At 42.9% G+C, this 21,422-nt stretch overlaps 1 protein-coding gene across 1 annotated transcript; it reads right to left on the bottom strand.

Moving 5' to 3' along the window:
• Positions 1 to 3,958: 3,958 nt before the first annotated feature.
• shha (sonic hedgehog signaling molecule a) lies at positions 3,959 to 11,216 on the bottom strand. Its single transcript, XM_008280788.1, has 3 exons — positions 10,753 to 11,216; positions 6,557 to 6,818; positions 3,959 to 4,644 (listed from the first exon to the last, which is right to left on the bottom strand). The coding sequence occupies exons 1-3, from the start codon at positions 11,050 to 11,052 to the stop codon at positions 3,959 to 3,961; spliced, it is 1,248 nt and encodes a 415-aa protein (XP_008279010.1). The 5' UTR covers positions 11,053 to 11,216.
• Positions 11,217 to 21,422: the final 10,206 nt, after the last annotated feature.

Genomic DNA, 21,422 nt, shown 5'->3' with positions numbered 1-21,422 from the left:
GTCCTGAGTTGTGATTTCCTTCAACAAACCTGTCAGATTGTTTCATTTAAAGCTCGAGAGGGTATTAATACTTATTAATGTGGGGGGAATTGTGTGTATTTGATCAGCAGAAGAGTATTTTGCTTGCAACCCAGATTTATTTTGCAGCTTCTGTTACGCAGGTTGGGAACTGCTGATCTGAGGTCTTCTGAGATCCACAAAGACAAGAACACGAGGTATGTGGACCTACTAGTGACGTGTTATGATGCTGCATATGATTTTCAAACCTAAGACTGTTGCAGACTGTCTTGGTTGTCTGCTGGTGTTGAATGAAATTAGCTCTAATGTAGAGAAAAAGAAAAGGGGGATCAAGTGTGATGCATGTGGTGTGATTCAGACTTATATCGGTTCACTTTTGGGTTCAGTAACTTGCCTTCAGAGCCAAAACCAACTTCAGTGATCTTATGTGGTTGCTCTAATTGCCAAACTCATAGTTTCCTCTTTATTTTGGCCACAATCGTGTTAATATCTCTCTGAAGAGGTGTCGCTCTTTAGTGTATCTACTCTCATCTACTTGTTCATCCTTTATGAGGCCGTTTCCCCAAATCTTCACGTTTCTAAAAAGCTCCGCTCCCTCCTTCAGTTTAATGACACTGAAGGAGGATGTAGTCATAAAGGTGTATCGTTCTGGACCACCTCCTTCTCGTTTCCCTCCGACTCACCTCTTACGCATTCAGCCCTCTCGCCCGGTCGCTGCCACAGTCGAGCAAACGCAGCCTGGAAAAGAGCGAGCTCTGCCATTTGCAGATCTCTCTTAGAAACGAGGTGTTTTGTTTTCCAGAATGCCAGACTGTTCATGTTTGCAAATGTCAACATTTGTAAAAGCCGTTGTTGAGCTCCAGCAGACTGAGGGCCCCCAGAGGGATTAGAGGAGGCTCTGTTTACCTGCTCTGAGGAATGCTGCCCTGCACAGACGCTTTTGTATCTGACAGGGACCCAAGGTCACAGTGCTGGGAGAGATGGGCCGCTTTGTCCCTCCCTGAAGTTTCCACCTCACAATATCAACAACAAAACACAATGTGGGAGAAGAAAATGGAATTCCTGCTCATGTTGCAACAGTTCAGAAACTCAGGTTCAGTGGCCCCTTTTACCTTTGATAAATCTGGGTGACGGATGGCTTTTATCACTTTTGTGATCCTGGAGTTGTAAAGCCATGATAGATTTCCATTATTTTCATATATTTGAGGGCTGTCTTTGTAATTCTGCTTCTCTACACATCTGTAGCGTTTAAAGCAGCTGACTTAATCCCTATAAAGTGTGAGGTCCTTTAGTTTGCTTTATAACACTCTGAATCTCCCATTACCATCATCAAACCAAACTCCATTCAAAAAAGTTCTAATTTAAAGCCAGACAGAGAATGTTGTGAATTAATCCTGATTTTTAGCTCCAATTTGGGCGCCTCCATCAGATTTTAGAATCAGGATAAGTTTCTCAAAGAGAGGCCTCTCTTTGTAATTCTGCTTCTCCACACATCTGTATAATTTAATCTGAAACATCTAGCTTAATCCTTATGAAGTATTAAGTACTTCAGTTTGCTTTATAACACTCTGAATCTCCCATTACCATCATCAAACCAAATCCCATTCAAAAAAGTTCTAATTTAAAGCCAGACAGAGAATGCTGTGAATTAATCCAGATTTTTAGCTCTGATTTGGTCGCCTCCAGGAGATTTTAGAATCAGGGTGACGTTCTGTTAAATCAGTTGTCGTGCAAGGTTCAGTTGTAGATTTTTTTGCTTATATTGATGGTAAGAAATGAACGAAAGCTGCAGTAATAATCAGTGAGTTTTCAAGTGTTAAATTATTTTTTCTGATAATTGTTCGATTTGACTCATTTTTGGCTGAAAGCAGTTTCTCTCTTCTTCTATGACAGTAAAGTTAATACCTTTATGTTGTCAACAAATCATTTTTTTCGTAGTAATTAATTTAGATTTTCCATTTGTTGCTCCTTTTTCCAAGAGTGAAGTCAGTGTTCATGTCATTCATTGGCAACTCCCATCTGCAGCACATTTCCCCCACCAGCAGTACCTCCGTCTCGCCACACGGTGTCGCACTTGCATTGCGTAACGAGCTCCAGACTCCAGGGAGAAACTGATGCTGTAATCAATTTGACAAAGATGTGCAGCCTAATACCGCAGAGGGAAAAAATCCATCACTAAAAGCTCACTATTAACACAATAAGTCTCTATGAAAATACTGGAGGATTATGGTGATTTGTCGGGACTAACGGAGCTGTGATTTCCAACTGCACCACCGACTACAATGCGTCGCTTTATTCCGGGCAGGAACCGACTGTCAGTCACTGATGGATCAATCTGACCTCAAGCTCGCAGACACCGAAGCAACAGACCCGAGGCCCCCGACAAACACGCTCGTGTTTAATTTGTCTGCGCAAGTTTGAAGTTATTTGCGCAGGACAGACCTCGTTAAATTTGACATGGGCTCTCCACATTTCGCAAGCATGCAAAAGGTACTTCAAAGTATTTTTTTGTATAAGCTGCCAAATGGGGTGAAATTGTTTGCTGGCCCTCTCAGTGCTCCATCACAATGTAAAACAGTCGGTATAATTAATTAGATCCAAATGTTGGATGTTTGCGCCAAAGTGGAAATGTCAGCACAAGTTTTTGCTGATTTATTTATTAATTAAGCCCTTAGATTGATCAGAAAATGCCTCATTACGCAGTCAAAAGGTTCCTCTTTCCGCGGAGCTCATTTAGACAAAGACATGTAACAACTGCAAGTTTGAAGATTTTCTTTATCTCATTTTGTAATAAACATATAAATAATAAACTCTAGACATTTTTTTGACACATCGCCCTGTTATGAAAGTTAACTGGTATGGTCTGGCTATATAGACTATCCAAACTGTGCATCTGCCGCAGGTCATTTCTATAAAACTATTTCCCTATTACAAAATATGAAAAGAAAAATAACATTTTAGTACATTTACAGGAGTTACTTATTAATTTATTTAACCAAACTGTTTCAGTACTACTTTAACTGTTACTGAATTGTCAGAATCTGCATTTTAATATTTTTTTCCTCAGAAGAAAACAGAAAAATAGAAACACGCACACAGAGAAAAAAAAACAAAAAAAAAGCAGAGAATGCAGACATGAGGCAGAATATCTGTCCCTCTCCGACAACTTAAACGAACAGTTTTACAAAATAATAAAATTCTTAATAAACCAAGCAGTACAAGATTTTTTTGTCCAATACTTTCCCAACTACTGTATTTAAATTAAAATATATTCTCATATCTTACACTATTTCAAATAACGAAATGTGATTCGGTAGCGATCTGTCAAAATCTAATTTACAATTCTGTGTATAAAAATATAATTTATGGAACCCCGCGAAGTTTGTTCTCCCCAAAATATAACAGTCAGTTGCACATATATGCACATATGAACATTACAACCTGTCAAAGTTAGCTCCGTTCTACATGATCTTCTTTCTCTTTGCGATATTTTTTTCGTTTATTTTTTTTGTCATTTTTTTTCTTCATTTTTTTTCTTTCATTTTTTTTTTTTTTTTTTTTTTTTTTTTTTTTTTTTTTTTTTTTTTTTTTTTTTTTTTTTTTTTTTTTTTTTTTTTTGCATTTGAGATATACAAAAATAGATTATGCACAATTTGCTGCTCAACACCGTTTCAGAATCCATTTCTGTGAGAGCAGCAGAGTTCACATGAGAATAAATTATTCAAAGAGAAACTTTTTAAGGCTCCATTCATTCTTTGTAAGGGGACACATCATGGAAAAGTCACTGAAATAAATATCCCAACTCCGCTGGGGCCTTTGTCTTGTTTGTCTGTTTGTTCGTTTTTTTTTTAATTATTATTATTATTTTATTTTTTTTTAATCTACTGAATAGTTCGTGTGTCCTACAGTTTAGTCTCATTCTGCTCCTGTAGTGGAGGTTTCAACTCGGGTATACTGACATCCCAAGTGGATGGATCGAGTGGCTGTCCAACAGCCATGTCCCTAATTGATAAAGGATTTTGGAGTACCAGTGCACTCCGTCGCTCTGCGCACTGACTGGAGGCTGCTGGGAACTGAAAAGCAACGAGGACACCCAGTGGGCGAGCCTGACAGGTGCCAGGGCCCAGTGCGCCAGGTCGTGGTCTTCGATCACTGCGTAACAGGACGCAAGGACCTGGTCCACCACGACGGTCCCCTGCACGGTCACCGGCGCAAAGGAGCCCTCGTCTGTTTGCGTGTAAATCCGTTTAACGGTGACAGGCACGAGTCGCTCGGCGTCGTCAAGCACGAACACGCTCTGTCCCGGTTGGACCTGGCTGGCGAAAACCGCCGACATCCGCCGGTGCGTCTCCGTGGAGCCGTTCTGGGCGACGAAGAGCAGGTGCGCGGCGGTGAGGCTTATTTTCTGGCCCGAGTCGGTTTCGATCACGTAGAAGAGCCTCCTGGTCGTCGAGTCTTGGTCGATGAACATGATGAAGTCGGTGTAAATCGGGTTTCCGCGCTCGTCTGCAGCCAGGACCCTGTCACCGCTTTGGAGATCCTTGACCGGCTTCTTGGTGCCATCCTGCAGGGTGACCGTGGAGGATCCTGGGAAGCAGCCGCCTGACTTTGCAGCCACTGAGTTTTCTGTTGAAATAAAAGATCGTGCTGTTACAATCCCACCAAAGGCACGTCAGAAAAATATTTACTGCGTCCAAACCAAATGTGCCACTGCAGAATTAGTTCATCTTCAGTTTGGAAACCTTTCTAGAAGTTTAAAAAATAATATCACAGGTGCTTTTAGCTTTTACGGTCCAGGTTTCATTCAAAGGCCCATTCAAAAACCCTCTTTTTTCCTCTTTCTCTCTCTTTTTTTAAAAACTCGTATTTGTATTTTTCCTGCCTCCACACATCATGGTGGGCCATATGCATTTTGCATAATGATGCCTGTCGGCTCCTTCATGCCAGATGCGTATTGGCTTGGCCCACGTTGTCTGAGACGCGAAAACTGAAAGCCTTGGCTCATCTATTCTTAATTAAAAAACCCAATAAAGAGCAGGCATTGTTATTCTAAATCAGCTTGTGGATCGAGCTACTCTCGGTAAAGAACACTTACGCCTTTCCCAGCTACTCTTCCCATATTTACTCAGGTGCAGAAACCTCTATGTGACAATTCACACAAATAGGCGACTCACAACTACTATTTACCCAGTGGAGCCACTTTTCCAAGCCTCTCGAGTTGTAGATTTGAATTTAAATGAGGGCCCGGACTCTTAAATGCTTTCTGTTGTGCAACATCAATGTCCCCCCCTGTCTACCACCTCTCCCTGCTTTGTTGTCAGCCTTGATGACAATAATTTTGGCCTTGGTGGAGCTCTTCACATACCAGTCTCTAGGATCACACTGTCCTGCACACAGAAAAGAGGGTTTTTTTTTTTCCTACTCAGAATTTGGGGGCTTTTAATCTTCTTTTAAGATTCCCGAGCATGAAATAAGGTGACAACTGAAAACCAGATTTACCCCGACCAATTCAACATTGTTCAGCCAAATCCTTTTGGTAAAGTCGCATGACCCCTAATGACACGTCGGCCTGGCCCATACTGTGATCTCAAAACGTGTGTGTTGAATGATAAATAAGGGATTTATCAATAAAGTCTGAGCTGAGGGGAGGAAAAAAGGCGCCACGGTTCATCAATCAATGTGGAGAAATATTTTCTGTGCGCCATCCTGTAGTGAAGGCCTGTCTGGGGGATTTTTAGGCAAAAATGAGCCACAAACTTCAACATTTTCCACTTTAAATCCAAGATAAATAGGATCCAACACAAGATTTAAAGGGCCAGCCTTTCGTTTTTCGCATATATTACGGTGTAAAAATCTGCTATCTCGTTTAAAACTAACACCACAGCAGTTATTTGAGTTTCAAAAACACAGAAAGCGAAACGATTTGCTTTTCTAGGTCACACGGCGCAGCCTTGTTAGATTATGGTCGTGGTTCCCACCAGGAGACAGTGTGGGGCGATGTAAGATCAAGAAATAAGCTGCATGGAAACGCTCCTAACGCCACAGGCTGGGATGTGCCCATACATCATTCATAGAAAATATCTATTTACAATTTCGTAAAGGAGTCTAGTCACTTTAATGGTGAATCATTTGCACTTCACTTACCCCATTAAATAAACAGACTGAGTGCACGCTGTGGTGATTAATCATTCACCGGATTATTATTGATCGTTAAGCTGAGCAATAGTTTTGCAATATAAATGAATCAACAGATACTAAGGCGCGTTTTATGACAGATCTAACGTCTCACTTGGTGCTGGGCATTACAGTAAAGCTGTCTGGACGCGTGACAACCTCATTTTTCTTGTTTTTGTTTTTTTTGACTCGCCATAAGATGCAACTTTAGTTCTGGATGAAAGTTTTCCAGCCTCCCTGAGCTGCACCTGCAACCAAGCTGATGATACATTTGCCTATTTTCTTCCGCAGCTGGCACCTTTACGCGCCTGACTGATTATTAGTGGGCACAACAAACCGGTTTTCTCGCCCCGGAGAGCCATACCTGCTTTCACAGAGCAGTGGATGTGGGCTTTGGATTCGTAATAGACCCAGTCGAATCCCGCTTCCACCGCCAGCCTGGACAGAGTGCCGTATTTGCTCTTGTCCCTGTCTGAGGTGGTGATGTCCACGGCCCTGCCCTCGTAGTGAAGCGACTCCTCGAAGTGGTGTCCGTCCTCGTCCCAGCCCTCGGTGACCCGCAGCTTCACCCCGGGCCACTGGTTCATCACTGAGATGGCCAGCGAGTTCAGCTTGTCTTTACATCTCTGCGGGAGGGAGAAATGGGTCAGTGAAGCACTTTGAATTATCTCAAATTGTTCGCTTAAGATCGACTTCACGTGTGCGTAAAATGTGGGAAGTCTGCACCGACAATTTTTGCGCACAGCATCCTTAAGCCACAGACACAATAGTAGATGGCAAATTTGCCTTCCATTTCCCCCTTTCCTGATGGATTCCTTGTGTGCCTGCATGCCCCCGGCTGTTATCTAGTAATAATTACGATTAAAGATTACATTTGGACTCACTGAGGCCTCGCCCACACCTCTCCATCCCCACCTGACGCCCCTGATTCCTCCCAGCTGAGGTGAAACACTGGAGCTGCTCTGATCCTGAATGTGTGCTTGCATTTCTCAGTGTGAGCAGTACCGTCAGAGGGCACATCTCGGATAAGAAAGCTGCCGATGAAATATTGATAAGGCACTGCATTCGCTTCACTGGCCTATAACATATGGGTCTTTGGTCTTTGGAATGGTGCGAGCTGCGTCCCTTTCTATCAAAAAAAAGTGTTGAGTTAAAAACAACATTAATACATTATGAATTCATGAGTTTGTATTATGGAATGAGCGACTCCTTTGTTGGTTGTCTGTTTGCTTTAAATAAATAATTGATATGCAGATGATATGAAGATGATCTTCAAGAGCAGCTGCTTGCTGCCTTAAAATATCTGGAATTTGTCCCGCGAATAAATCGTCGCAGCCCAAACCTCTCTGCGCTCTCAGTGAAGATGCTTGGCCTTCTCCAAGACAACTATTCTCGACGCCTGACCAATATGTCAAATAAAACATCACAAAGAGTCTTTTCAGTGCAACAGCGGAGGGAAACTTTCATTATTCTTCTCCTGCAAAGTCTTGGAAACGTGACATGCCTCCTTAAGTCGAGGTGTTTTGGCTGCTGACTGACAGACTTGTGAAATATCCGAGGATTGTATGGGGGCCACAGAGGAGCGTCTATGTGTGACCCACTGTCCTTTTCCCTCATGGACAGCCAGAGGACTTAAAGCAGGAATGTTCACACAGACCTACAAACTCGTCTAGCAGAAAAGAAAGTTCCACATATATCAGTGGCTGTTTTATGAGGATATCACACTTGTAGAATGTGTTGAATGAAAGAAAAAAAAAAAGAAGAAGCAGCCCCCCTCCCAAAAAAAAACCTTCAACATACTGAGTAGGATTGTCGGAGTCAAGAGCCGTAAAGCTTAACCTATTTATTAATTCATTAGGTCGTGTGCCGCAAATCAAGCCAAATTCTGCTCAGCCACCATGAAGCCCAGCAGGGCGCCTTGGACCGGCGCTTTGTGCTCGGGGTAAAGTTGTTCAACAGCCTGCCTCTTAATCTTTTCACAAATGATTTGGTTAGAGGAAACACTTATCAGCTACCTGTCAGTGCAAACAAGCCGCCTGCTCATCTCTTTTCCGACTCGTTTGCACTGTGGGCAGAGACAGCAGGCTCTTAACACTGCTACACTGCAAAAATCATCCACTTTTAAAAGCCATTTAATCTGACTCTGGATCTTGGTCTTAATTTTTTCCAAAGTGAAAACTAACATCTGGTAACGTGACTGAGGGAGATCCACCTGTTTAGAAAAGGCAAATGAAGTAAATTCTTAAAATTTAAGTCATTTGCTTGTCCAGAAATCTATTTATTCTGCTTCAGTTATCACGTGAAAAGGGTGAAGCTTCAGTCGAAACAAGTTGAATTTATGGCACTTAGCAATTTCACTGTTTCTCGAGAGAAAATATTTTGGGACAAGTAGGAGAATTTTAGATGGTGAAAAGATTCCCCTGTTCAACTTAGGTCCCATCACTCCTGAGGACTCTCTGTAAATGTCTGTATCTGTGCATCTGTTGGCAACTTTCCTGGGAGTGAGCTGTCTTAATAGTTCGGGGAATAGGTGCTTGTTCAAGCGCTCCTTCAAGTATATAGCCTTGGCAAGACCTCAAGGAATTGATTGATTAATTAATTTATTGCCCACATCTAACGGAGCTACTGCAGACACGTGCCTTGTTTCATGTATGACTACACCGTCTGTTTTGTAAAACGCAAGATAACGGGAGAAGTCCACAGTATTCGTGCGTAAAACTCCGTGCGTAAAAGTCCACTGGAGCGTAAAGACCGTTGGCACAGCGTAAACCCCCATGTGATGACGCTTATGCCACTTGCAACACACTCTTTTGGTTCTACAAGCTTTAATTTGATGGCTTCACGATGTCATCTACGATAAGGACAGTTTCACCTGTTTTAACTTACTATGGCCTCCCGCTGACCAAAGGTCCTAAGTTCAAATTGCGTTTCAGGTCCCAGTGAGGGGTGCCTAAGAGCTCTTTCATGTACATTTCACACTTTAAAGCTGGTTGCTGTGTTTTCTGTAAACGGCCAGGGTGGGAAATAGATGATGAACCATCATCCACAGAGATTTTTTTTGTTTCGAATAAATCTGAAAACAAGAAGAAACCCCAACATTGGTAACAATAGGCCACCAAGTTGGACAAACGTGAGACACAGATGTTCTATTTAATCCCATTTTGTCAGATCTCACACCTTGTTTGTATGTTTTGATTGAGGCATACAGCAGGTGTGACATTTTATTCAGAATAAAAGCGTTGACTAAGACAGGTGCTTCCCAGTTTTTTTCAGATTTTTTTTAAAATAACAGTCATATCAAACTTTTTTCTTTTCCTGCATGGAGACGTGCAACCTCCCAGAGCAGCCGTGAACCCCCACTTTGGGAATCACATCCCCACTCGACTGCAATTTCACGATTCCAGTGTATGAGAACCTATAGGTGTATGACAGAGGAGATGTGGGGAGGGCTGAGAGGGACGCCGAGACCGCACGCACAGTGAATATTTCATCGGAGCTCGTGCTCATGCATGGTGCGAAGCACGGGTTCAGGGACTCCGGCGCGCGCCTGGTTTCATCACCACCACCAGCAGCACCACCATCATCACCACCACCACCGGCATTTTATTATTACTGAGCCAATATCACCCAAGCGCCTTTAATAATTCACCAGCATCTGAGTGCTAAAAGTCATGCTGAAGAGACGCGGCATCCTGCAGCCTGGAGAGAAATCAAGGCGATGTATTGTGAGCCTTCGTCTTATCTGCACTGAACGAGCTGCAAGGTTTAATAACTCACTGCCTGTGAGGCCATGAGGATGGAGTATTTAAAAAAGATGTCATCCTTCACGCCAGTGCATTGTGAAAGGCACCAGCAGTCCTGTGCGTCTTGCCCCTATACAGCTAATTGAGCGAGTCCCACCCATGTATGAAGTCCTGAACACTCTCAAAGAAATGCCACTGTTTCATCCACAGATGCACACACCACGCGAAAGGCTAAATTATAGCAGCCTGTGCAAGAAAATGTCTGAATGAGCCACGCCATGCCTGAATGAGCCCGGCTGTTTGAAGCGGTGCGCATCCACAGCTTTTTCTGCGTTCAGGGGCTGGAATAAAGAAAAGGCGCTTAAACAAGCTGAGATGTAAAAGCTTAAATAGGCAACAAACAGTGAAAGTCTTCGTGAAACGTACGGTAGCATGAATGTGCGCCTGTAAACCAACAAATAGAGCCTCACACAGATACAAATATAGATATGAGGAGAGGGGCACATTAATATTTTAAATACACTGTCACAATCATGAAGGCCGAGTGTCCTGACTGTCCGCCTGCACATCACTTCTCCAGCTGGATTTCTATATTCGCTTCAAGCCTGCAGCCTTTGAAAACTCCCATGCTGGTGCATAAAGCGCATCTGCTTTTACAGCGAAGTTAAAAGGCTCAGTGTGAAGAGTTCAGCAGCGGGTAAAACAGACTTCACTTAAGGTGCGCAATCAGTCTGACAAGGAGGTTGTTGCAGTGCGCAGTGATGGTGCGTTAGGAGACGGGCAGTAGGGGAAGAAAAAGGTTATTCTGTCTCCTTACCTGAGTCATTAGCCTGTCGGCACCGGTGTTCTCCTCATCCTTGAATATGATGTCTGTGTTATAATTGGGAGTCAGTTCTTTAAATCGCTCGGAGTTTCTTGTGATCTTGCCTTCGTATCTGCCGCTTGCCCCGAGGGTCTTCTCCGCCACGTTGGGGATGAACTGCTTGTACGCAAGAGGTGTCAGCTTCTTCGGGTGTCTTCTCCTGCCGTAGCCCCTGCCCGGTCCGCATCCCATCCCAGAGGACACCAAGGACAAGCAGATGAGACCGACCAAAACGATTTTGGTCCAGAGCAGCATTTTTGTCCTTTAAGATCTCAAACGAGTCACCGCTGCTATCTCTACCGTCTGCCTCTCCCGGCTCTCGCAATGTCCTTGTCTCCTCTTTTACTTCGCCTTCGCCTTGGTCTCTACCGTGGCAGGTGCGGAAATGAACGCCTCGGAGAAATGGTAATAACGGGGCACATCGAAGGAGGGTTTTAAAAAAAAAAAGTAGTGAGGGAATTAAAAGCCACGGGATCTCTAGTCGAGCTGCAGCCGCTTGTGTGAGCCGACCGCTTTTACTGCTTTGTATTATAGCACCGATCTATAGCAGGGGAGGGACTTGATTGGCTCGCCTAGACAAACCCTCCTGATGTTATCCCACAAAAAATCTTAAAAGATTTCTTCCACCTGAGGGTTAGCCTGTGTTGCGGGGAGGAGGGGCTGTTCCATGGGAAAACATCAATTATAAACCGTCTTTTTTTTCACCCTCCCGTTTTCCAGCTTTCACAGCAAAGGAAGCACAGACAGGGCAACTTGCACAGTGCTGAGCTCAAATCTGAAGCAGTGTAGTTGGGTGAAGTGATTTCACTGTGTGTGCAGTAATTGGAGTGCGTCTGGGACAACTTTCCGCACAGAATGCGTTTCCCAGGAGAATAAAACTGTTCGTGGACGCGCATTGCGCACACCTGAGCTGGGTGACTTTGCTGTGACCACGTATCCACCAAAATAAACTAAATGAAGAGTTTGCTTGTTGTACTAATGACTAGTTTGGCGGATTTAAATTCGATTTCGCCTTCAACCCAGATTCCCCTGGAAACCACTTGCGTACCAACTTGAATATGCGCACAAAAATGCCTTTGGAGACACTTCGTACCATTTAGGTGATTCAAAGTCTCAACGAATCTGAGCAAACATATTGGAATTTACCTTTTGCTTTGCTACTGTTCATACTAAACCAAACCTGCTGAAACTTAACAAACAAGCCTGCATTAACGCCTGTGCAGTGCGCGCACTGTGCGCCCTTGTTGCGCATTTTACTTTTACGCGTCAAAGCTTGCATTTTATTCTCTAAGTGATCGTTCCATACGATGAATTTTTAAATAAGCGCACATTTGTCTAATTATCGCACAACTCTGACTCACATAATAAAGTTGACTCCTTAAGAATGAGGGTGGGAACAGGACGGCTTACAGTACAATAGTAGATGAGGCTTTAGAAAGTGTTTTAAATGCTTGGCCGACTCAACCAAAGCCAATTATTATTGGAATTAGATTATTTAGTGCGTAAAATGTCCTGCTTGTGGGTGTTAAAGGCTAAGGATCAACCATTTGTTCTCCTACACAGTTTACCAAAGTCCACATTGTTGACAGATTCAGCAAAGCTAACCACTGCATTAAGTGTCTCAAGGTGGTGGGCGACTTCTAACTGCAACTGTCTGTCTTGTTCTCTTCTTTTAGTGGAGAAGGGCGGAGGGCAGATATAACACACTGTCAATAAATCTCTGTCTGTATAATGAGTTTGCTTGGGTGTTAAAACAGATTTTATTTCAATCACCAAACTTCCTGAGTTATTTTGCCTCAGCATACACACACTGCTTTATACCTGTGATTAGAGCCAATTAAGACATTTTTTTAGTGTTGCTGTTGTTGATTAAAACTGCATGGCACCAGCAGGCATACAAGGACACTGCATTCACATTCAAGGCACATCATTTCAGACAAAAACAGATATCTAAAATGTTTCAGGGAGGAAAATTATTTGTGTGACAACAAAGAGTAATTACAGGAAGAAGGGCTGTTTTGGAGCAACTTTAGCTCTCATCACACCGACAGTGTGGCACAGGTGCTCTGAAGTGAGGACAGATATGCCAGCCTTTGGTGTGGCTTCGGTCTCATTAAAGCTCACTCTGGCTGACCTCCAGTCTGGTGTTGTTCAGTCTGTGCCAGGCTTGTGGCACCACAACTAGAGCAGGTGAGACTACCTGCCGCTCACTGAGACCATGAGCATCAACTCTTGGCCAAAAGATGGCTTGTGCACTTGGCTCGCTGCTGCATAACCTAAAACAAGCTACTCTACAGTGACGGCTTTCTCAAATCACTGAAGTCCGTCTGTTTTTTGCTGTATTTCAGGGAGATTCTTAAGACGTCTTCCCTAGACACATTTCGGCAGCAAAGGTGCTATTCAAACACGTAGCTGACAGCAGTTGTGGTGCCCTGAGGGACACCAGAGGCACTGTTTGGCCCCCGGGTCAGAGTGTTGGTTCAGGTGTCACAGCTCTGAGATAAAACCCAGCATGCCATGTGAATGCCTCAAACCCGCAGAGAGGGGAAGAGGAGGCAGCAAGAGTCTGCAGAGGTCTCCGTGAAGCATCCGGGGGGAAGGAGTAGCAGCAATAACAACATTAATGATACTGATGATAATAGAGACTGTAAGGGTTTTTGATTTTTTTTTTTTTTGTAAATTAATCAAGTGACAAAATGTGATGCCAAGTGGAATGAATAATGCAGAAATTGCAATGAATAATGCAGCCTAAAGAGCGAGGTGTTCTGATGGGTTTGAACTTGAGTCTCTCCCGCAGAGGAAACCAACCAACTTCTCAGCCAGACCTGGGGCAAATAGTATTTGCAAACATTACACTTCATTGTTTGATTTTGGTCTTTTTCACTGCCAGATGGGTGGAGTTTGCAACAAAAGGCAAAGGAAATCACTGCAGACAGTTCAGATGATTGAAGTATCTAGTCAATTTGACGTATGAGCTTTTAATTGTGACCTTATCCTGATAGTGTGCAGAAATAAATACACCATAAAGCAAACAGCTTCCAAAAATCCCACTATGTGACACTCTGTTTTATTTGACTGACCTTGGTTTTGCATATGAAGGTGACACAGCAAAACACAGGCTAAATTTATGAAATAATTCTGGAGGGATTGAGGGCATTACACAATTCATATTAAGAAGCCTGTTGCATGTGATGGCTAATCCAGTGCGAGGCGTGAAAACGGCCAGTGAGTCATCAGTTTCTGGCTCCTTGTGTTTAACATCAAACTTCACTGCCCCCAAAATGCACAAACCTGACATTCAACCTTCTGCCTACTTGGACACATCTACTCTGTTACACCGTCTTTCTTTAAAACGCTCCTTCCTCAGCCTGACATTCAAAGGAATTAAGAGATATGCTTAGAATCAGACTAAATCCACACCCATGTTTGATTTCTTGTGCCACAGTCTCGATCAAGCACGAGCGAGATGCAACTAGAAGTGGCTGAGTGGAGTTTAACCAGTTTAAGTCCCCCCAATTACTGCTTTAAAGCCTCCTCCTGTCTGAATGTTTTGTAACATTGTTAGACGGATTAGGACTACAGAATAATCACGCACAAACATATAAGTAGTGTCAGGCTTTCTGTGTTGTTTTCCTTTGCTGCAAATAGGGTTTCCTTTCTTCCAGCCCAACAGAAAGGCGGCCTTACCACAACTCTTTGTGGTTTTTTCCTTGCAGGTGGGGTCCGCATTCAAGTCAGACAAGTCGCCGTCTATCCCATGAACATGTGTACTCTTTTGTCAGAGCAATAAAGTTTGAATAATCTTCCTCTAAATGGTTTATCTAAGCCGCACGCATCGAGCATTATGCAGAAGCAAAGAGTCAGAACCCAGCTGAACAGATTCAGGTGCCCTGAAGCTAATCTGTCAAGTACAATGGAAATTTCACAATACAGTATCTAGAATCACAGCCCTCAGCGTGCCCCGGAGTCTGTAAAGGCATTTTATTTGCACTCTCCAGCCGCTCCCAATACTTAAACATTAAACGCCAAGGCTAGACAGGCAAAACCACTTTGAACTGCAGGGCAGGGTGAACTCAGTGGGAGGGGAAGGAGGTGAGTGAGTGGAGAGCAGGGGGCTGGTGTTTGTGCGATACTCCACCAGGTGAGTCAGCGCCGGCCGCCGTGCAGTGCAACACCATCACAAACTTTTGCAACGGTGACGGAGAAGGGAGGGGCTCCAAGGTATTGACATGATAAGTGTCTGTTTATTTCCAGACATAACGAGACTTTGTGATGAGACACTGACAGGAATTTACATCTAAACAAGTTGTTTGGTCTGTTGTTGAGCTCTAATTGTTTTCTACAGAGAAGTGCTGTTGGGCTCCGCTTCTTTGTCTAACAAGAGAACTTGATAGTTTTCATTTTCTTGGCAGCACATATGATTTATTTCAATTTACTGCACATTAAGGTTCTGCGGTTTCGCTGTAAAGAACATGCATCTTAAAGGAACAGTTAAGTAAAAAAAAAAAGATTGATATCACTTACATACCTCTGTGCTAAATCTGAACCCACAGTCTTAGCTTAGCTTAGCATAACGGCTGGAAACGATGGGAAACATGTAGCTTGGCACGGTAGTGTTGTTACTGAGAGGTTGCCAGGCAACCAGCAGAGAATCCAGGAAGTCACTGCTCCCAACTAAGGAAAAAGTCCAGCATGTAACTCTCTGTAAAATCAGAATGTGGCACTTTTACGCCCCAGTTTTTGTAGAAAATAGACTAAAAGGACCTAATGTGGTGACTAATGAGCTCCAGAGGTGCTGGCAGGCGGATTCTGTTACCTTTGGATGGAGCCAGGCTAGCTGTTTTCCTGCTGCTTCCAGTCTTTATGCTAACCTGAAATAACCTGAGCTGTTTCCTCGCTCAGTCTCATATTTAATGGACAGTTGTCAATCTCTTTAGCAAGTTCTCAGCAAGAAAATTATTACACAATACGTTGTACTATTTCTCAAGAAAATTGTCTTACGTTTTAATATATATATTTTCTTTATTTCTAGCTTTTAAAAGCAGGAACATTTTTTTCTCCATCTTGTTTATGCTGTTTATTATTGACACTGATTTCAGTCAGTTTTATCTACAACTATCCTAACAGTTTGTGGGGAGAAACAAAAGTCACATTGTCTCTTATCCGGGCCTGAAAATGTTCCTTTAACAAGAAAATATTAAGTTGCATGACTCATGAGATACTAATTAAAAGGAATGGTCAACATTTCTGCTGCAGACGCTGACATATTCTGATTTTTTTACTCCTTAGTACATGTTGTGCTCCGAAAGCTCTGCATGCTAGACTTCCTGCAACTCTGCATCATCTTTTGTTTGAACCACCCTGCCTGGTGTTGACGGCTTTTTTAGGCTCCAAGTTTGTAATTTAGGCTTTCTTTAAAAAACTGAATGCTTGAGGTTTGAGCCAAGAGATAACTTTGATGACATCCCAGACTTTAGAAAACTCCCTCCATTGTTTTCACAGTCTAAATAGTACTCAGTGTAACAAGCAAAGTGAGCTTCATGTGAAAAATTGCTTTAGTACTCCTTTAAAGTGCCACTCTTATTGTTAATTAAACACCTTAAAGCTCATTTCTGTGTATCAAAGTTGCATATTTATACGTTTTTTTTTATTAAAAGTAGTCCCTGTAGGCCTTAAAGTGGCTCATGTGTAGCTCTACGCTGTTGCTTCAACTAGAATGTGCAAATCTCTCTCTTCACTCACTGCAGCTCAAGCACGCCGGCTCACTCTGCTTTAACACTATCAACCTACTCTTCACTACATAATGGGAAGTTGTAATATTGAAGTGATTCAGCCATACATGTTCAAACCAGAACCCCATTGTGAAGAATACCAAGCACGTTGACAGGATCAGTTGTTTGGTTGCTCGAGGTCTGAATCCGTGTTTTTCATCAATACAGCGCAGTTTTGAGTTGGAAACGCTCAGCTGAATGATTATTTTTCTTGCTTGTGCCTTCCTGGCTGAATCAATGGCTGATTGTGAGCTCAGATGCCATTGTAATATATTTGCATGTTAGTTACGATGTTGGAAACCAAAAATATGTTGATGTACAAGGTTCCGAACAGTTTTTATCAAAACACCAGCAATGACGCAAAGATACAAAATTGTGAAACTGATTGAAGCGCCAGACTTAATCACATTGATGTGAGAGTATCTGCTGTACAAATATACTTCTCGCAGATGAGCAATCTGCTTCAACATGAACTCTTTTGCATTTGCTTTCATTAAAGTGAGGACACTGATTGTATCTCTCTAATGAGCCCTGAGTGCTTCGAGTGTGTGCCATTTCACCCCAGGCTACGAAAATGGTGGGTAATAACTCCCTTCTGACTAAAATGAGCGATAGGAACACAACAAACAGCAGTAAAGCCTCACCACGCCCCCTCAGCAGGCTACTACACTACCCATGCCAACCGCAGTAACCACCTGTGTGTCTGATAGTCATTTACGATATGCTAACACGTTGCTCAGGCATTCCTCTCCTCAATCAGCTCTTTCTCATTTGCCTTGATGATATCTGCAAAACACTGCATCTGTCATCGAACTGACACCCTGCTGATTATTTGTTATGTTGCTCGGGTAGAAGTTGGTGCATATTTCACATTTCCCCCCAGTGAGAATAACTCGATGCACACGTCACTTCCTGTGCTGTGGGATTACAGTTTCCCCTTTAATTTCAACCAATTTCAAATTGATTTGCCGCAGATATCCCAATTTATCAAAAAGAGGAAGTGCTGGCACGTTCTGCTGTGTCACGGTTTGCGATAAATCAAAAGTTGATAGCGATCAGTTCCACAGCAACCTATATCCTTTCCGCTTTGTGCGTTCATTCATATTTTACTAATCCAGGAAATTGCTGCCACTGATCAAAGTTATTGCCTGAAAGGAACAAGGAAGCTGAACTAAAGTGACATTGGCTCATATCTTATTGTGAGTTGTGGCTTTGGATGGACACAGATCTTTGTCAGCTGGATATTTGATGGTCATTCAAAATGAAAGCGGCAATAAATTTTGTGTCAAATGGTGCAGTTTGTGTAATGATGGAAGCTTTTTGTGGGAAACAATAAGTGACAGATATGAGAAATCCAATCATACAGTATTTTCCTCTGGCATACATATTTGTTTTATTGTGAAATATATTGATTGTTCACATCCAGCAAACCAACCTGGATTGGCTGATTTATATCGAATACGAAAGCGTCTCAGTCTGTACCTGGGTTCAGCTGAGGACTGTACAAAAAGTATTGCGTTGGCGAGCGAAGCTAAATGTAGATTTAACCTTTTTTTTTTTTTAAAGCAAGGTCATTGTATTTTTATATTTGGTGTATTCTCTCTTCGGCACCATTGATTTAGTGCAGCAATAACCAAAAGTGTCCACAGAATATTAAAGTTATCCCTCAATTTAAAATTTAAGAGCACTCAATTTAGTGTTGCACAGCTTAAAGACTCACAATGGACAGTTAAAGTGACGCAGCAGAATTAGATGTATTGCCTTTTTTATTCCACACATTCTTCTTTCTTGTCAAAACCTGGTGTCGATATTACCCACAATGCCATTAGACTACTAACAACTTCGTTAGAGATGCAGGGAGCGCTCAAGTGGCTCAAATGTGAAACCAACACACTGCAATTCCTTGAATGGCCACTTGAGGTTGCCTCCAAGATTGAGTCAATCTCCATAGACCCCATGTTAAAATGCTTAACTTTGCAGCAGGAATAAACATGTTTACAGCCAGGTACAAGAAACTGTTTTGATCTCTGTAGCTAATTTCATTATTCAGGACAACTGTGCAGGAGGTACATTTTTATATAACTCACCGGGTTAAATTGTATTAAGGCTTAAAGTTATGCATAAATTAAGAGAGTGACCACTTCTAGTGAGAAGTGGGTCGATGGCCCAGAGATGCTCCACTCCACTCACGCTCAACCTCTTTGCTCATTTTTAGGCGGAAGTTAGGTGGGATACATCCAAATATATAGTATGCCAGAAAAGATTTAGTGTGTCCCAAAGCAAAGTGTGTTAAATACAATATGCCAGAAATATGTAGTGTGCAACCCAGCATGGCTTTTTTTATTCAGAGCCTTAGTGTCTGTGTAGTGGGAGATTAGTCAGTTTGTCTTGCTTGAGTCAACAAGACTGTGCCAACAGGTGATTTCACACTGCAGACTGTGACAGATATAAGAGCAAGATGGTCAAAGCTGACGGTGCAATATTTTGATGGAGTAGTATGTCCAAATAGTATTCGGTGTTAAGGGTAGGTATAGAACGGAAAAACGAAAAAGTATACGATTTGGACTTTAAGTGGGGGAGTCAAGATGGCCACAGTTGAAGCCACCAAATATGAGACATCACAGAGGGATAGTACATCCTGATACATAGTCAATGAGGGTTCAATGCTCGGACTGCAGAAAAAAAGGATACATAACATGATCTCTGGAGGGATCAAGTTTAGAAACCTTCTTCGTCTCTCCCCCCCCAAAAAAAATTAGATCAGCAAAACATTACTCTCCTCCTTTTTGGGACCTCCGTACACCCCTAATAATTTCTGTGCAGCTTCCTATGAAAGTGATGTATCTATTGAGCTATAATCCAAACTGACAAGGAAAAAAGTACACACTTATCCTGTCAGCCCATTCCAAAATCAATTCATCTGATCAGAGGCTAACCGAGAATCCTGCAGCTATAGTAATTCAGACAAGCAGCAAAAACGTCAAAACATGTCAAAATGTGCAAACTGACAAACACTCGGCTGCCTCCAAGTGGGAAACTTTGACTCGGTGGATGTATGCGAGTGTGCATATGCGAGGGCACGTGCATGTACAACTGTAGCAGTGGGAATAACATCCCCGCAGGAGTTAATGAGGCGAGTGACTGACGGAGCAGCCTGCCTGTGTCAACAGACTATGGAAGACAGTCTGCTTGGGAGCTGAGTGTCTGAGAGAGCCCAGGTGAGGAGGGAGAGCGAGTCGGGAGCCGGCGTTGATGGGAAATGTCAAACGCTGCCTCCGAAAGGACGAGTCTGATTAGCACCCAGACTGCACCGCACCTCTCGCTCGCACCTTAGCGATGACCCCTGCCGCTCACACCCTGACACCGTGAATAACAAGATCCACGTTGAGACATCTTCACTCGCTTTTTTTTTTTTTAACAAGCACAAACTTCAAATGAATCATGGAAGGATGGAATCCCTTTATGGCAGCTTCATAAAAAGCTGCCAAACAATCAACCTGCTGGACTCTCATACCTATTTTTATGATTTGTTTAGCCGGCGAGGTTGTGTGGGCTCTGGGTCAATCTTCTTAAATGGCTTCTGTTTGTGACCCTTGAGAGGAAAATGTGGAGCACCGCTCTGCGTTAAAGCTCCTTTGATGTCTGATCAGTAATAGACAGATTCAGCTGACAGACAATAAAACAAAGCACACAAAGTCATAGATCACAGATAGATAGCCACTAAATGTTCCAATTTTCAGCAGCTACTGCTAACTTAAGCAGTGAGAATGAATGAAAACAGTACAGATTCTGGTCTGAAACCAAAACAATGAGCTTAAAGATGCTAAAAAAGGTCTGTAGTGCTGAGAGGAACTGCAGTTGGGTGATTGTTCTCTGTCGAAATCTCTAATCTCAACCATTTTTCGTACAAAACACACTGGTTAGTGCATCTTTAAGTTGCATTGTATTAAGATCTCGCAGCTACCGTAGTATCATGACATACATGAAAAGATCCTCATCTTCATCTGCGGTTGTTGATTCATAAACTGAAACCAGGTACGTTCTTTCATCCTCCACAAGGATTGCGTCTCCTTCTAGTTGCACAGCTCGGTAAGCCTGAACTAATCCGGTCCTGCCACTGCAAATAAAACCCAGAGAACTAAATACATATCAGGACTACAAACAAGAGGCTGGAACATGACTTTAGGTGGGATATATGGAGAAGAAGGGGCATGTCTGAGCAGGTCCCAAACCCCATATTTCTTTATGTTATCACAGAGGGTCAGACCTTATTGGTAGGCCAACAGTTGTCCGGGATGTCGGTTTATATTCTAGATCGCATAGGATAAGGCCTGTGAAATATCTGTGTTTGGCAGCTCCAGTTGTAAGCGACCTTATCCCCGTTTCCTGTGTGCAGGTGGGAAACTCCTCATCCTTTATCTTTACTGCCTCAGAGAACGGCTGCACCGTCAGGAGCGGAGGGAGGAGTTTACGGGGTTGAACGCTCCTTTCGACTGTGCTACTGCAGGGTGGAGAGGTTTATAAAAGGCTTAGATCACAGGTGAGGGGATCACAGAGCAGACAGCGCAGGTGTTTGAGGAGTGTACTGAAGGCTGTTTTAGTGCCGTGTACATATGAACGTAATATCAAATCGTACATTATCTTTCAGCTTTGTGAAGACGTGTTCTATCTGCAGATCAAAAGCACAGGAAACGGACTTGCTCGCACTGGAGATGGTGGCTACGCTCCGCAGTGCAGCCAATCTCACAGAGATTATCTCGCTCAAGGCTCTTATTATTTAATAGTAGCACAAATTGATTATTGTTTAGTGCTGCTCAAATTGGTGTTTATGCTTTGTTCTTGTTGAAAAGGTGT

The sequence above is a fragment of the Stegastes partitus genome, unplaced genomic scaffold (genome assembly GCF_000690725.1).
Source record: "Stegastes partitus isolate 25-593 unplaced genomic scaffold, Stegastes_partitus-1.0.2 Scaffold210, whole genome shotgun sequence".
Classification (NCBI taxonomy): Eukaryota; Metazoa; Chordata; class Actinopteri; family Pomacentridae; genus Stegastes; species Stegastes partitus.
The sequence above is the reverse complement of the archived record's forward strand: the minus strand, read 5'-3'. Positions and strand labels throughout refer to the sequence as shown.

What these genes read in the sequence shown, in the direction of transcription:
- shha (XM_008280788.1), bottom strand. Translation starts at nt 11,052, where the DNA reads ATGCTGCTCTGGACCAAAATCGTTTTGGTCGGTCTCATCTGCTTGTCC. An exon ending in CCGACAGGCTAATGACTCAG is followed by an intron (nt 6,819 to 10,752) that starts GTAAGGAGACAG and finishes TCCCTCCCGCAG; the next exon opens with AGATGTAAAGACAAGCTGAA. An exon ending in CCACTGCTCTGTGAAAGCAG is followed by an intron (nt 4,645 to 6,556) that starts GTATGGCTCTCC and finishes TTATTTCAACAG; the next exon opens with AAAACTCAGTGGCTGCAAAG.